We start from the raw sequence: 13,525 nt of genomic DNA on the forward strand, positions 1-13,525 counted from the left end.
AGAGGTTCAATCCCAGCTTACCTACCAAAAAATAAATAAAGGAAAAGATCTAAAATGAGTGGAAATGCTGAGAAAGGACTGGAAATATCATTTTCATTATAAAGTTTTAAATAACCTAGAGAGTAACCATGAAACTTTTCATTTATAAGTATTTAAATAACCTAAGGGGGCTCCCAAAATTTCATAATATATAGTATTGATAATTTTCTCCATGGTAATTTTTATATATTACCAAGAATTAAAATCAAAACCCGAACTCAGAAAATATTTTATTGTCTGCCATCACAAGTCCCGCCTATTGCCCTTAGTCTGATCTTTATCAGATGATCGTAGATCCTTGATCAAGAGGTGATGAAAAAGACATCAATTACTGATCTCCACTGGGTCCATTGACACCCCTAATTATTATAGTAGACTTGAAAAACATTTCTGTGATCACAGACGGGGTCTAATGGACCATCCGAATCCAAACTTTAATGGACAGAGCTGGACACATTGCCGATATCCATGGACACATTTTGCGACCCTATCATAGGATCCGAAAATATTATTGATTGAGGTCCAAACAAGCAAGAAAAGCAAGTGGAACAGTCCTAAATCTGATTTTATTATACTATTTTATGAAAATACCCTCTAATTTTTTATAATTTTAAGTATTATTTTGGGTGTATTTTATTAAAAATAAGCTTTTTTTTCGAACTATTCCTATTTTTAGTATTTTTCATTCACTTCTCTCAAGTCTCGAGTCACCCTCTTCTCTTCCTTCTCTAACCATTGACCCTTAGTCCTTAGCCCACCACTAGGGCCGGTAACCGGCCAGGTCGGGGCTGGATGTTGGGGTCCCTGACCCTTCCCCGCTGTGGGGAATTTTCCCCCTCCCCACTGCGGGGATGGTGGGGAATCCCCCTCCCCTCCCTACGAGGAATATCTAATCCTCATCTCCTCTCCACCCTGCATCCCTCTGGGACAAAATCCCTGCCCCGTCCCCGCCTCAACATCAGCCCCTCTTTAGTCATTGATACACTACTGCTGGGTGTCCCTAATAAAAAAGGGCGGTTACACTATCCCTTAGACACTGCTTTTGGGTGTCCCTAATCTATGGCTGTTTCTCTCCCTAATCCCACAAATGATATTTAAATGAAAACATAATCATGAGATGCATGAACATCAATGATACAAAAGGAGAGTTTCCAATACAACAAAAAAGTTCAGAACATAATGCAATGCCGCATATTAAGCAAGTGACCAAGCTAAAAATTCCTAAGATGATGTTGACACTACCATGTTTTGATATCTTCCCCTAAGTCATCTTGTCTAGTTGTTTGTTAAGTTTTAATTTTTAATCAGATAGACTTTGTTTGTGCAATTATCAAAATATGGTGGTTCCAAAATCACTTGCCCTAAAGAAAAAAATGCAAATGTGAAAATGAAATGTTTAATATTATAATCTCTTTCAAAAGGCTTTAAATTTCTTAAAAAGGCTAATTAAAAAGATGCCCAAAATCCCATTTTATAATGACGTATATGTAACGCTTGTTTTGTAAAGAAGAAATGGCGAGAAAGAAGGGTTCCTGATTCTCAGGTCTGTTTCATACAAAGAACATGGGAGGGAAAGGTCAGATATTAAAAACCCATAAAAACCCATCTCTTATCTCTTTCATTCCACCTCTCAAACGCTTCAAAAGATTAAGATTCACTCCAAAATCCCATCTTTTTTCCTCCAGGTACTTTCTCTCTCCTAGGGTTTCTTTTATTTCTTCCCCTTTTGCTCCTCCAACTGTAGGATTTTAAATTTCATCTTTGGATTCTTCCTAACTTGGGTTTTTATTTTCTATTTTGGGTTTTCTATTTTTTGGGTTTTAATTTCGAAATTCAAATTTTTTAAGATTCTCTGCTTATTGTTATTTCTCTCTCTTTTTTGGGTTTTCTATTGTTCGGTGTTTAATCTTAAAAGTTTAATTTTTTTGCTGATTTCCCTTTCTCTTTCTGATTTTCTCCCAAACATAATATGGGTTATTGTTACTTGTTTTATTTAGGCCTTTAGATCTTGAAATTTGAATTTTTTAAAGATTTTTGATGGTTTTTTTTTGAAATAGAATTGTTTGGATTTTCGAGCAACGACGAATGCACATAGGTGTGGAGGAGGATCTTACAGACTCATCAAGGCTGAAGAGTAGGAGTTGATCTCTGCCTGTTTTGATCTTAGGGTTTTTTCACATGCTGCCTTTCAACAGGAGCAGACCTCAGCCAAGGGCTAGTAGATCTTGGTCTTTCTCAGGTTGTTGTTTGGGTGAATTGGGATTTTTTTTTTTGCATCTGTTTTGCTTATTTTCCTTTGAAGTTTTAAAGTTTGTTTTTTTTTTTATCATGTAAATGAGCAGATTTACAGATTAAGAGGCATGGGTTTTTGGTATTATCAAATCAACTGGATTTGTAATGACAAATTTTTTTGATCTAGTTATATGTTTAAATATCTCTATTTTTTGAACCTTCTATTAATCAAGTATATAAAACATGTTTTTGAATTGGTAATGTTATGCTGGCATCTTTATTTGCATGATGACAGCTCATTTTTCCAACCTTTCTTCCTATCACGTGATTTGCATTCTTACTGTCATGGATCTTTTTACATTGATATATTGGAAGCAACCTGTGCTTTGCCATTTTTCTGCTGAGTGCCAGCATGTGTGGTTTTCTAGATTTTTGGCCAAATATATTTATGTACTTGCAGTCATTTTATCCCCTGATCAAGCATGCCTATGTGCTTGGTAGAACCATTGACTTTGTTAATCTTTAAAGTATATTTACGTAACTTTTTGAACCACTGTTGGCTTGTATTGTTTTATGCTTCTTTTGAGGAACATGTCTAAAGAAATTAAATGATACTTATCTTTGCTACTTGCAGTTTGGATCAATTAATGTCTCTAAGTATGAAAATTTTATTAGGAGCAGCAGTTGTTCCAAATGTAGTTCTTACCCTGCGTGTTGTTCAACCATAGTATTCCAAGAGATGCTTCATTACTATCTTCGTTAAATTTCTTATCTCTCTATGGATTTGGCTTTTTGCACTTTCAGGAATGGATTATGCAGACGCCAAACGAAAGCCTAATTTTATTTGTAAAGTTATTTTGGCGGGTTTCCTCACAGTCATTTGTATAATCACACTGAAGAACTCGTCTTGTTTTAGTGGTACAAGTGCGGTAAATTTCTAACTTCATATTAAACAAGTGATTTTTTCAGTTGATATTTGTTATTCTGAATGCTTTTCTGTGGGGTTGGTCCTTTTGTGTGTATGTGGGCTATTAATATTTGCACTACCATGTTTTGACAATGAGACAAAATCACCTTGTCTTTTATTTTTTAACTAGCTTTCAAAAGCTACTGCAATTCCCAAAAAGCTCTCAGCACTCAGCAGCCACTTAAAAAAGAAAGACAAGGTGAGTTTGTCTCATTATCAAAACATGGTAGTGCAAATATCAGTAGCCTATATATTGTATTCATGTTAACTCGTCTATTTCAGTATGTCAGTCTAGTGCATTTTATACTGCAATGCGTTGGATTACAATTTTATTATGTGATTCTTGTATTGATATAGAGTTGGTAACTCAATTTATGATAGAGCCGAGAAATATATCTTAGTGTTGCCCACAAAGTCTTAGAAACATCTATCATCCCTCATGGGTGTCATATGTTTTTCAGATGTGATTTTTTTTTTCAGATCTTTCTCAGATTGAAGCTCCAATAGATATTTTGCGTCCTCATGGAATTAAACTTTGTCTCATGATATCAAAGTAGTAATTTTTTGTTAAGGTACAGATCTGGAAATATTCGGCGATGGTGTACCTCTTAGTTCATTGATTGTATTATTAAATAACATTATTATACTTGGATTGATCTCCTTTTTGTAAGAGTTGTTCCTGTGGTAGAGTTGTTTGGTATTGTAGAGGCTAGGTTGGTTTGTCTTTTATAGGAATTTAAAAGATGAACTTGAGTGCTTGTTAGTGTTTCACAGGTCTTTAGATTTTAGAACTCTGTGCCATCATGATTTTTTTTTTTTTTGCTTAAGTCAAATATTTCAAGTTTTATATCGAATGGGAGCCACTCCTTGCTCAATGCTAGGGTTTATGTGGGCTCCGATGCTTATTTGGGTTGGAGACATTGTGTTGGAGGACAATGGAAAATAAAATCAATAGTTTTGATAAGTTAAAGAAAAGGAAATTTGGTTGGAGGGCATGTGTTTTATGTGCAAGAAAGAAACAGTGGCTTATTTATCAATTGCAAGGTGGGAAGGTGGGTATGGAGTTCTCTTCTTAATTTATTTGGGTTAGGTGTCTGGCTTGAGCCGTGGATATGTTTGTGGTATGATGGTCTGGTGGGTTGTTTGATGAGAAGGTCATATTATGTGTTAAATGTTCTCTTTTGTGGTTCTCTAGGATGGATTTGACATGAAAGAAACAATTAGCGAAGCTAAACTGATTTCGAACTTGCTTTAGAGATAAAGAATTCGATAATCCATTGGGCTTTAGAGTTTTGGGTTATATGCGTGCAAGATCGTCCAGGTTTTTGGAATGATGTTATCCGAGGAAGAGGAAGTTCAGTACTGATAAGAGTGGCAGCTAGAAGTTAAATGAGTGGGTCCTCATACAAACAGCCACCGCCAAGCTTAAATTTAATGGCAGCTCTTGGTAATTCTACTCCTGTTGGCACCACGGATTAAGATTATGCTTTCATGTTCTTTAAATTTCTTTCACTGGACGTGTCTTTTTGCCAGAAATCCTTCTATTTTGTTCACTGTATTTGACATAGAACTGCAAAAGGAACAATGTCCCATAAAAGGACCCGTTATGACCATATATGGCAACACTCCATTTCTTGACTCAGTTTGAGGATAGCATTCCACATGTGCTTGCGCCAATTTACAATGGATAAAAAGACTAATTGCCGATTGCTCTGCATTTTGCCTCATCATCACATAATGCCAACCTAATATATATATATATATATATATATATATATATATATATATATATATTTTAATGATGCCAACCTAAATATTCTTTGTCAACCTAAATATTTCCCAAGCAATGTTTCCCACTCTCACAGCAATTTTAACGTTTCTCCATGTCAACTTACAACTTCAGTATGTTTATACACTATTTTTTTTAAAATTTCTGTTTCATGTTTTGAATTTCTTGATTCTCTCCTCATTTGACGTTGATTATCCTGCGAATTTTACAGTTTTCCCGCCATGAACCTGGGGTAACGCATGTCTTAGTAACGGGAGGTGCAGGCTATATAGGTTCGCATGCTGCACTTCGGCTTCTGAAGGACTCACACCGAGTAACTATAGTGGTATCTTACAATCTGATTCTGTTCATTTTAAGTGTCCATTGATGAATATTCTCATTATTTGTGAGTAATCCCCAATTTTGACAGGATAATCTTTCTAGAGGAAACCTTGGAGCCATTAAGGTCCTCCAAGAGCAATTTCCAGAACCTGGGAAGCTTCAGTTTATTTATGCTGATTTGGGGGATTCAAGAGCTGTATCCTGATCACATCAGGCATTTGCGAATGAACTCTTTTCGTTTTGATCAATTTTTTGCCCATGACATGGATACTATAAATTCATTCTTTAACAAGTACTCAGGTGAATAAAATATTTGCAGAAAATGCATTTGATGCTGTGATGCATTTTGCTGCTGTTGCTTATGTGGGGGAGAGCACACTCGATCCTCTTAGGTATGTTTTGTTTTTTTTTATCCCAAAAGCACTGAAAAATATTATTGGTGGACCATTTTCAACATCATCAAAGTAGACAAGTTCACCTTTCAAAAGGTTTTTTATTTTGAAATGGTTAACCTTTCAAAAGGTTGCGGCCACAGAACGGGCGAAGCCCTATTAAGGAATCATGAAGAGCTTGTGTTGACATAATACTTATACTGCATGACTAGTCTTCAACTTTAAGTTATATTCTAGGTTTTGCAGGCATTCTGGCTGTTGATTGATTTAATTTTTATCAAGCTTGTAATTATGTTATTTATGTCTCTGTTATTTTTAGCTGACCCCAACTAGTTTGGGACAAAGGCTTAGTTGAGTTGTTGTATGTCTGTGATATTTTACTATTTCAGCTTAAAATTGTTCAAAGGGTAATTAATGTAGAACAATGTGGAACTCATCTCTAAAGCCGTGGGTGGATCATTTGCATACTTTTCTGAAGTTTTATGTTGTAGAATTTGATGTGGTTTCTCTTGGAGACATTCTATTGTTGTTGCCAGATGACAGGCTCCTTGGTAACTATTCCCTAGTAAAGCTGTTAGAGGATCATTTGCATAATTTTCTGAAGTTAATGTTGTGACATTTAATGTGGTTTCTCTTGGAGACTATTCTATTGTTGTTGCTAGATGACAGACTCTATGGTGATTATTCCGTAGTAGATGTAAAATCTGCTCCAAGTTCTGGTCAACAACTGACAAGGATGTGCCGTCAAATCTCTAGTTCAGTAATCAGGTGGGAAAGGTACAGGGAGGAAGAAGAATACTACCTGAGCGTGCAGCAAAAAGATCGATATCAGAAGAGAAGCGAGACCTGATTCCGCAACCCTGTGCAAACTAGTGGGTAACAAGAGGCTGATTTGTCTATGGGGAATAAAATGGATCATGAGCACCCACCCTGGAGGTTCAAAGGCCTGTTCAATGAAATGGACTCGGTCACTGCATTAAAGTGTTATTTTTCTCATGTTCATCGTGAAGTAAATGTTCACGCATGCGATCATTTTAATTTTGACATCTCTTATACAAAGTTGTCAATTTGGAATTGAGACTTTTCAATTCCAGAATTTTTTGGAATTGAAAAGTTTGGGAGATCCTATTTAGAACGTAATTGACAACTATGGCTTCATCATTCTCTCACATACATGAGCATGAAAGACATCCATTCGGCTACATATGCCTACAATTTCTATCCTGAATGTGAGCTAGTTGCCAAGTCCTTAGGCTGCGATGAAGTACCCAAGAGATTAGATTTCATAGTCACCTCCCACTTACCACCACTTCCTACTAATTTTGGAACAATTGGAGGCCCGCAAAGAGACTGTTCCATACGTTCATTCGAATCCTTAAGGCCTATCAGACATGCAAAGTATGCTACTATCTCCCTTTTACACTCACCTCCTACGCTCTTCCATCCCAGATTTCTTAATGAACGTCCTTCAAAACTCATAGTTATGACCAAAGGCGGAGGGGGTGTTTCACTTGAAAGTTTTTCCTTTGGCCTCCTCTCACTAGACCTGATGGGAACCATCCTGGAGCCCATATTCTAAATTTTAAGTGTCATTTCGGTGCCTTTTAAGTCCTTTTAAGTTATAAGAGGGGCACTTCTGTTTAAGTCCTTTTAAGTTATTAGATGGGTACCACTGTTTTAGTCCTTTTAAGTTACAAGAAGGGTACCACTGTATAAGTCCTTTAAGTTATAAGAGGGGTGCCACGGTTTTCTCCCACCAATATCACTTGGTTTCTTTAGGTTGTTTATGTTTAAAATAGGTTCCACATATTTATTACGAAAATCTTAGGTGATAGGAGCATTTAAGTCATTTGTAATTAATGACTTAAGGTGTTACTGCCCATAAGCAACAGAGAGTCCTTCTATTTGTGGGACTTGAAGTGGGTAAGTTTTTATGATGAGTTAAGAAGCCTGGTGGGTTTGAAGAATCATAATTTACTTGCAGTAGGGAGAGTTTATGTAAGAGTTTTAGTTCAATGAGTTGGAGTTTAAGTATAATAGGAGTTCTAATTAGTCTAGGAGTTGTTTTGCTATTAGGATTACCAGGCTCTTTTAAAAAAAAAAAAAATCCGTATGGCTTGCATAATGAAAGGCCTTTTGTTCCTAAAAATATTTGAATATGAATGAAAATTGATGCCCTTTTTTGAAGTGTGATGCTTCATCTCAGCTTAGTTTTATATCCCTAAAACTCTTATCTTTCTTTCTTTAATCTTCTCCCTCATTCTTTCTCCCTTCACTTTCCTCATACATCTCCCTATCCTTCACTCTTCTCACATCATTTTCACTTTCCATCTTCGCTCTTCTCTCCTCTCTCACCACCCCCCTCCCAAAAATAAAAAATAAAAATAAAAAACCACCCACACACATGGTTGATTTTAGAAGGCGACACCTCCATATCCTTCTCCATTTCTATATTCTTTTCTCTGGATGCCCTCTTTCGTCCCTCTCCTCTCTTTGTAGTCCTAATTCTCTTTTCCCCTTCTTCACCCTTCCAAGTTGAGTTCATAAACCATTTCCTCTCTCTAACCTTATCTCTCTTTTTCTTGATCTTGATTTCTTTCTTGATCTCTATCTCTTTCCTGATCTTGATTTTAGGTTCTCTCTCCATTCGTTTCCCTCTTTCTTCTCTTCCTTGGTTAGATTTTAGAGAAAATCAAGCTTTTTATCTCAAGGATGATTCTCCCAACTGAAGATTTTTTCCCGCATAGACTACAATTGCCCTATCACCAAAAGGCCAATGAGAAAAAGTTAGACTTCGGCGAGAACTTGGCCAAGGGAAAATGAGTTGACTCGTGTTAATAAATGATTGACATATCCAATTTTTCATTAACTTGGGCGAGTCAAAGGAATTCTGATTGACTTAGTAGAGCATAACTCGGACTTGGATGAGAACTCGTCCAAGGTGAAACCGAATCGACTCACACATGTCGATGATTGACTCGGGGAGTTTTAAACAGTGCAAAGGACCATGCCACAGGAATGGTATCATAATCCAAAGAGGTTGACCTGTTTCCCTAAGATGACGAATCCTCCATTCTTCCAATAGTTTGAGTAAAGAGTACAGTAATGTATGGAACATGCTGAACAACAATGATCGACCCAGATGGTGTCTACTATTAACATAATTAATGCACAGCATTTTTTCTCTTGTCTACAAACATTGAGTTTTTAAAGTTATGATGTGTTTCTTACGCTAAAATGTATGTGTTAATTGAGTGCATATATCACAGTTCTTGTTACAAATTTGGAAGTTGGAATATACTCTATTCAAATTTTGAATACTACAAATTTACTATAAGTTGCTTTGAATTTTCTTGTTGTCCTGCTTATTGCTGAACACAGGAAGTCTCAACATTACCTTTGCTGAAACTGAGTGACATTGTCGATCATGCTGCAGGTATTATCACAATATTACATCTAATACTTTGGTAGTATTGGAGGCTATGGCGGCACACGGTGTCAAAAAATTGATTTATTCGAGTACATGTGCAACTTATGGGCAGCCTGAAAAAATGCCTATTACAGAAGACACTCCTCAGGTGAGCTCAAAATGTTCGAATGTTTGTTGCTCAAGCTAATGCCGACAAAGGGAGAAATATAATATGGAAATTGTTCATTTGAAGTTTCATTCTTCAACTGATCTCTTCTGCCTAAATGCAGGCCCCTATTAACCCATATGGAAAAGCCAAGAAAATGGCGGAGGACATCATCTTGGATTTCTCAAAAAAATCTGATATGGCTGTGATGATTTTAAGGTTGTTTTATGTTTCATAATTTATCTCCTGTTAGTCATTAAGAGATTCTTGTTAGAGTCATTTTTCTTTTGATGGGTGGCTTCATTACCAGTCTTGTTTCGTCTCAAAGTTTAATTTCTGATACGAACTTTCTGCAAGACACATAAATATGTTTAACTCATTTCATCTTATGGAGATATTGGCTGGGGGCTGGCAGATTATCACTGGAAAAACATTGTGTTCTATTAGGAGAAAGGACATTTTCTCTTGAGTTTTTAGGAGAGTACATTTTCGCTTGTCTTTTCTATTTTTGCTATCCTCAATGTCCTTTATATTTTTGTTATACTCTATTTATATACTTGTATTGTTTTTGTATCAAGCTAGATACCTTTGTTGATATTTTATTTATTTATCAACTATATCTCAATAATCTTTTGATATTATCATATGATCTATTACACTTTAACATATTGGGTTTTCCAGGGCCCTGTGTCTGTGACCTCTTATGAATGTGGAAGACCTATAGATGTCTTAAGTTACATCTTTACGTTTTGTGCAAGTTGACATGGACACATGTTTAACTCAAAGTAACTTGAGGTGTCAACATTCATGGCGGTCAAAAACTAAAATTCACCTATCTGGTATATGATAACTTTCCCACAGTGGATAGCCAAGGGCTATAGAGATCCAGCTAGAGCTTCCTATGATATCAGATCGGAATTACCTCTGAAACCCTAGAGCTCGTAGGTCAATACCCAATTGGATTTCATATTCAAAGTCAAGGTATCCCTCACCCAAGAATCTCTTAAAAGCATTCCCAGTTCTGCAGTCTGCACTCGAGATCAGAAATGCCTCTGAAACCCTAGAGATCTCAGAGGTCAACACCCAATGATTTTAGAGTTCACATCCTGGGTCAAGGTCTCCCTCACCCAAGATTCTCTTAAAATGCCTTTCCTGTTCTGAACTCCAAACCTTTTAATATGTAGACACCTAACGTAAGTGCTAACTGTCAGTGTTTTATGTTCTGTATGGGAGGAACAACCATAGCCCAGAGCATGGCATAAATACCCTCAATGGTCTGTAAGACCATAATATCTGTAAATGGCACAATGCTGAAGTCATGCCGGCCTTATTCAATCAAATGTCGCCGGGTCTTCAAACAGTTTTCTGGGAAGTCATCTAAAGCTCTGTAATAGGATATTTTTTTAGTAGGTAAGCTGAGATTGAACCTCCGACGGTCCAACCTCGTGGTTGAAGAACAAAGCCTTAACCAGTTGAGCTAAATGCTCAAACCCAAAAGGATATTTTGTTCAGCATTAAACATGCAACATTTGAACTTTTTTCTTTCTCTTTGGAATGATAGAAATTTGAATATAGATGGGAAAGGAAAATGTGACCATAAAGGCCACGAGGCGTCTTTTGTAAACTTCCAACTGTCCATATTTTTTTTTGAATGGTAAATAACATTAATATAAAGAGAGAGACTGAGGAGGTCATAACAATAGATACAAAGAGACAAGAGACGAGGCTTGTATCCAGGGCCCTATGGCATTGGAGGTTTGCTAAGGGATGAAGGAGTACTATGGGCTTTTAGAGGTCCGATTGGGATAGCATATGCAAATGAGGCAGAAGTTCGGGCTATTTATTAAGGAATCAAATTGCTCAATAACGTAGATTTGAACAAGGTAGAGATTGAAGGGGATTCCCTCAATGTCATCAGGTGGCTAAGAGGTTCAAAGGTGGCTCCTTGGAGATTTGCTACTCTATTTGATGAGATAAAGGATAGATTGGGGTTGGCTTCGATATCCTTTCATCATGTCGGGCGGTCGGCCAATGGGGATGCGGACAGATTGGCTAGGGATGGAGTCTCAAGTGAGAGTTTAGAGTTGTTCGATTTTCTTCCTCCCCAGTTCCTATTATTATTGTTCTTTTATCTTTTTGTTTTCTCAATTGTTTTGCTTTGCTGTAATTTGGGACCTTCTCGGTCTCGCTTTCAGTTGTGAATTCATTTTACCATTCAAAAAAAAAAAAAAAAAAGCTACAAGAGACAAAGATACAGAGATACATCTTTTGTTAACTTCCAACTTTCCATATTGAGCAGAAATTTATATTCTTCATCCTATATAACCGTCAAATTTGAGCTAGAGTCTACTCACTTATTTCTAAATATTTCATATTTAATAGAACTAGTTAATCAGGCGAAAACTAATTTTAAATGCACATTGTCAGATATTTCAATGTCATTGGATCAGATCCAGAGGGAAGGTTAGGGGAAGCTCCCAGGCCTGAACTGCGAGAGCATGGCCGAATATCTGGAGCATGTTTTGATGCAGCGTTGAGAATTATTTCAGGTCTGAAGGTATGCTGGTTCCTGACCATTTTGACTTTGCAAGAAAATTGTATTCCGAGTTTGGGATGGTGAAATATGAAGGGCAAGCATTTTATTTTCTCGTGGCTTGCATGTGCATATTCATGCTGTGCCGCTATTGTCTATTATGTTTGCTCTCGAATGCTGCCTCAATGAAACCCATATGAGCTGGGGCTTGTAAACATTCTAATCTGGTTTTTTTCGTCCGTGGAGCAGGTTAAAGGAACAGACTATAACACGGCTGATGGCACTTGTATAAGAGACTACATTGATGTCACTGATCTTGTTGATGCTCATGTGAAAGCCCTTGGCAAGGCAGAACTTGGGAAAGTTGGCATATATAATGTTGGCACCGGAAAAGGTCTTTGAAACACCTCACTTTGCATTTCTGATATTTTTGTTAACTTTTTTTTTTTTTTATGACATTCCCAGTTTTTATTGGTCTTATTTTCCCTAGCCTGCATTCAATTATGTTAATATGATTAGTTTCAATCCACCTTCAGAGCCTTTTGCTTGATATTTCTTGACCTATTTGGTTGGGGTGGCTATGAATTTGATATCCTATTTCTGTGAAAGCTGAGTTTGCCTATGATTGTGTCTGAACAGGTAGATCTGTGAAGGAATTTGTGGAAGCATGTAAGAAAGCAACAGGTGTGGACATTAAAGTTGAATTCCTTAACCGCAGACCTGGTGATTATGCCGAAGTCTACAGCAATCCTTCCAAGATCAACCGCGAACTGAACTGGACAGCTCAATACACAGATCTTGAACAGAGTCTGAAAGTTGCGTGGAGGTGGCAAAATTCGCATAATAACGGATATGGATTGCCCTTGTCCATGATTTCTTGATATATGGGCCATCCTAGGACATAATCTAAGTTGACCAAGATCATGTCAGTGGAGCTCCTACATCCTAGGACACAATCCAGATGGACCCAGGTCTTATCAATGGAACTCCTATAACCTAGGACATAATCTAGGCGAGCCTAGCCAGATCATAAAGCTCCTTCATCCATTCTTACCTTTTACTTCGCGGCGGTGGTTTTGTGATACAAGGATATGAAGGGAGATTTTTTTTTTATAAAATGTTATTGTGGAGATAGGAGCATCCCATTTGTTATTTTTATGTGAAACAGAAATATCCAATATATTTTTGGTCCCTCTGATATGTGGTGGGCATTCTATATATTTTTAGGATTTGAAGGAATGGTCAGTACTCTATACTCTTTTCTGCACAATTTGGCCATTCAAACTCCTATGGCCTATTTGATGGCCATTCAAACTCCTAATTGTTCGGTTCTACATTTTGGGAGACTTATACCAAGTAGTTTACTAGTAAAGTTGGGTGTCACGTTTGGTTGCAAAAAGGAGCTAAAAAACCCCATAAGGGCCCCCACCAGTCTATTTGTCAGTCCTTTGATCATGTGGCAACCTTAAACTCTGCTTCTAGAAAACTATTAAAAATATAGTTTTTGGTAGTAGAGTTGTGAGATTTATCTCTCCTATTAGCAGACTACTTATCCACCCTTGGCAACCACACACACTACCCCACTACTCTACCAGTTGACTACTTCCGCTACTCTATTAGGACATACCCCAAGATACATAGGCAAAGATCACCCACAAATGCCCAACAAAGGTGCAA

The 13,525-nt window shown here is 37.0% G+C and overlaps 1 protein-coding gene across 2 annotated transcripts; it reads left to right on the top strand.

The window, feature by feature from the left end:
• The first annotated feature begins 1,494 nt into the window (after positions 1–1,494).
• On the top strand, positions 1,495–13,066 carry LOC143854245 (putative UDP-arabinose 4-epimerase 3). Of its 2 annotated transcripts, XM_077364111.1 has the most exons (11): positions 1,496–1,724; positions 2,097–2,278; positions 3,076–3,200; positions 5,239–5,352; positions 5,437–5,544; positions 5,649–5,740; positions 9,177–9,318; positions 9,440–9,534; positions 11,743–11,872; positions 12,098–12,242; positions 12,488–13,066. In XM_077364111.1, the coding sequence occupies exons 2-11, from the start codon at positions 2,218–2,220 to the stop codon at positions 12,727–12,729; spliced, it is 1,254 nt and encodes a 417-aa protein (XP_077220226.1). In that variant the 5' UTR covers positions 1,496–1,724; positions 2,097–2,217; the 3' UTR covers positions 12,730–13,066. The 2 variants fall into 2 exon arrangements, with proteins under 2 accessions (XP_077220227.1, XP_077220226.1); XM_077364112.1 differs by lacking the exon at positions 2,097–2,278 and having other exon boundaries at positions 1,495–1,724.
• Positions 13,067–13,525: the final 459 nt, after the last annotated feature.

Source organism: Tasmannia lanceolata, unplaced genomic scaffold (genome assembly GCF_043159265.1).
Source record: "Tasmannia lanceolata isolate RefF3 unplaced genomic scaffold, GAP_Taslan_0.1 ptg000020l, whole genome shotgun sequence".
In the NCBI taxonomy this organism is placed as follows: domain Eukaryota; kingdom Viridiplantae; phylum Streptophyta; class Magnoliopsida; order Canellales; family Winteraceae; genus Tasmannia; species Tasmannia lanceolata.

Bases quoted from the DNA above. Each gene is read 5' to 3' on its own strand.
- LOC143854245 (XM_077364111.1), top strand. From the start codon at position 2,218: ATGCTGCCTTTCAACAGGAGCAGACCTCAGCCAAGGGCTAGTAGATCT. The intron at 3,201-5,238 runs GTAAATTTCTAA...CGAATTTTACAG, and splicing joins GTTTTAGTGGTACAAGTGCG to TTTTCCCGCCATGAACCTGG. The intron at 5,741-9,176 runs GTATGTTTTGTT...ATCATGCTGCAG, and splicing joins AGCACACTCGATCCTCTTAG to GTATTATCACAATATTACAT.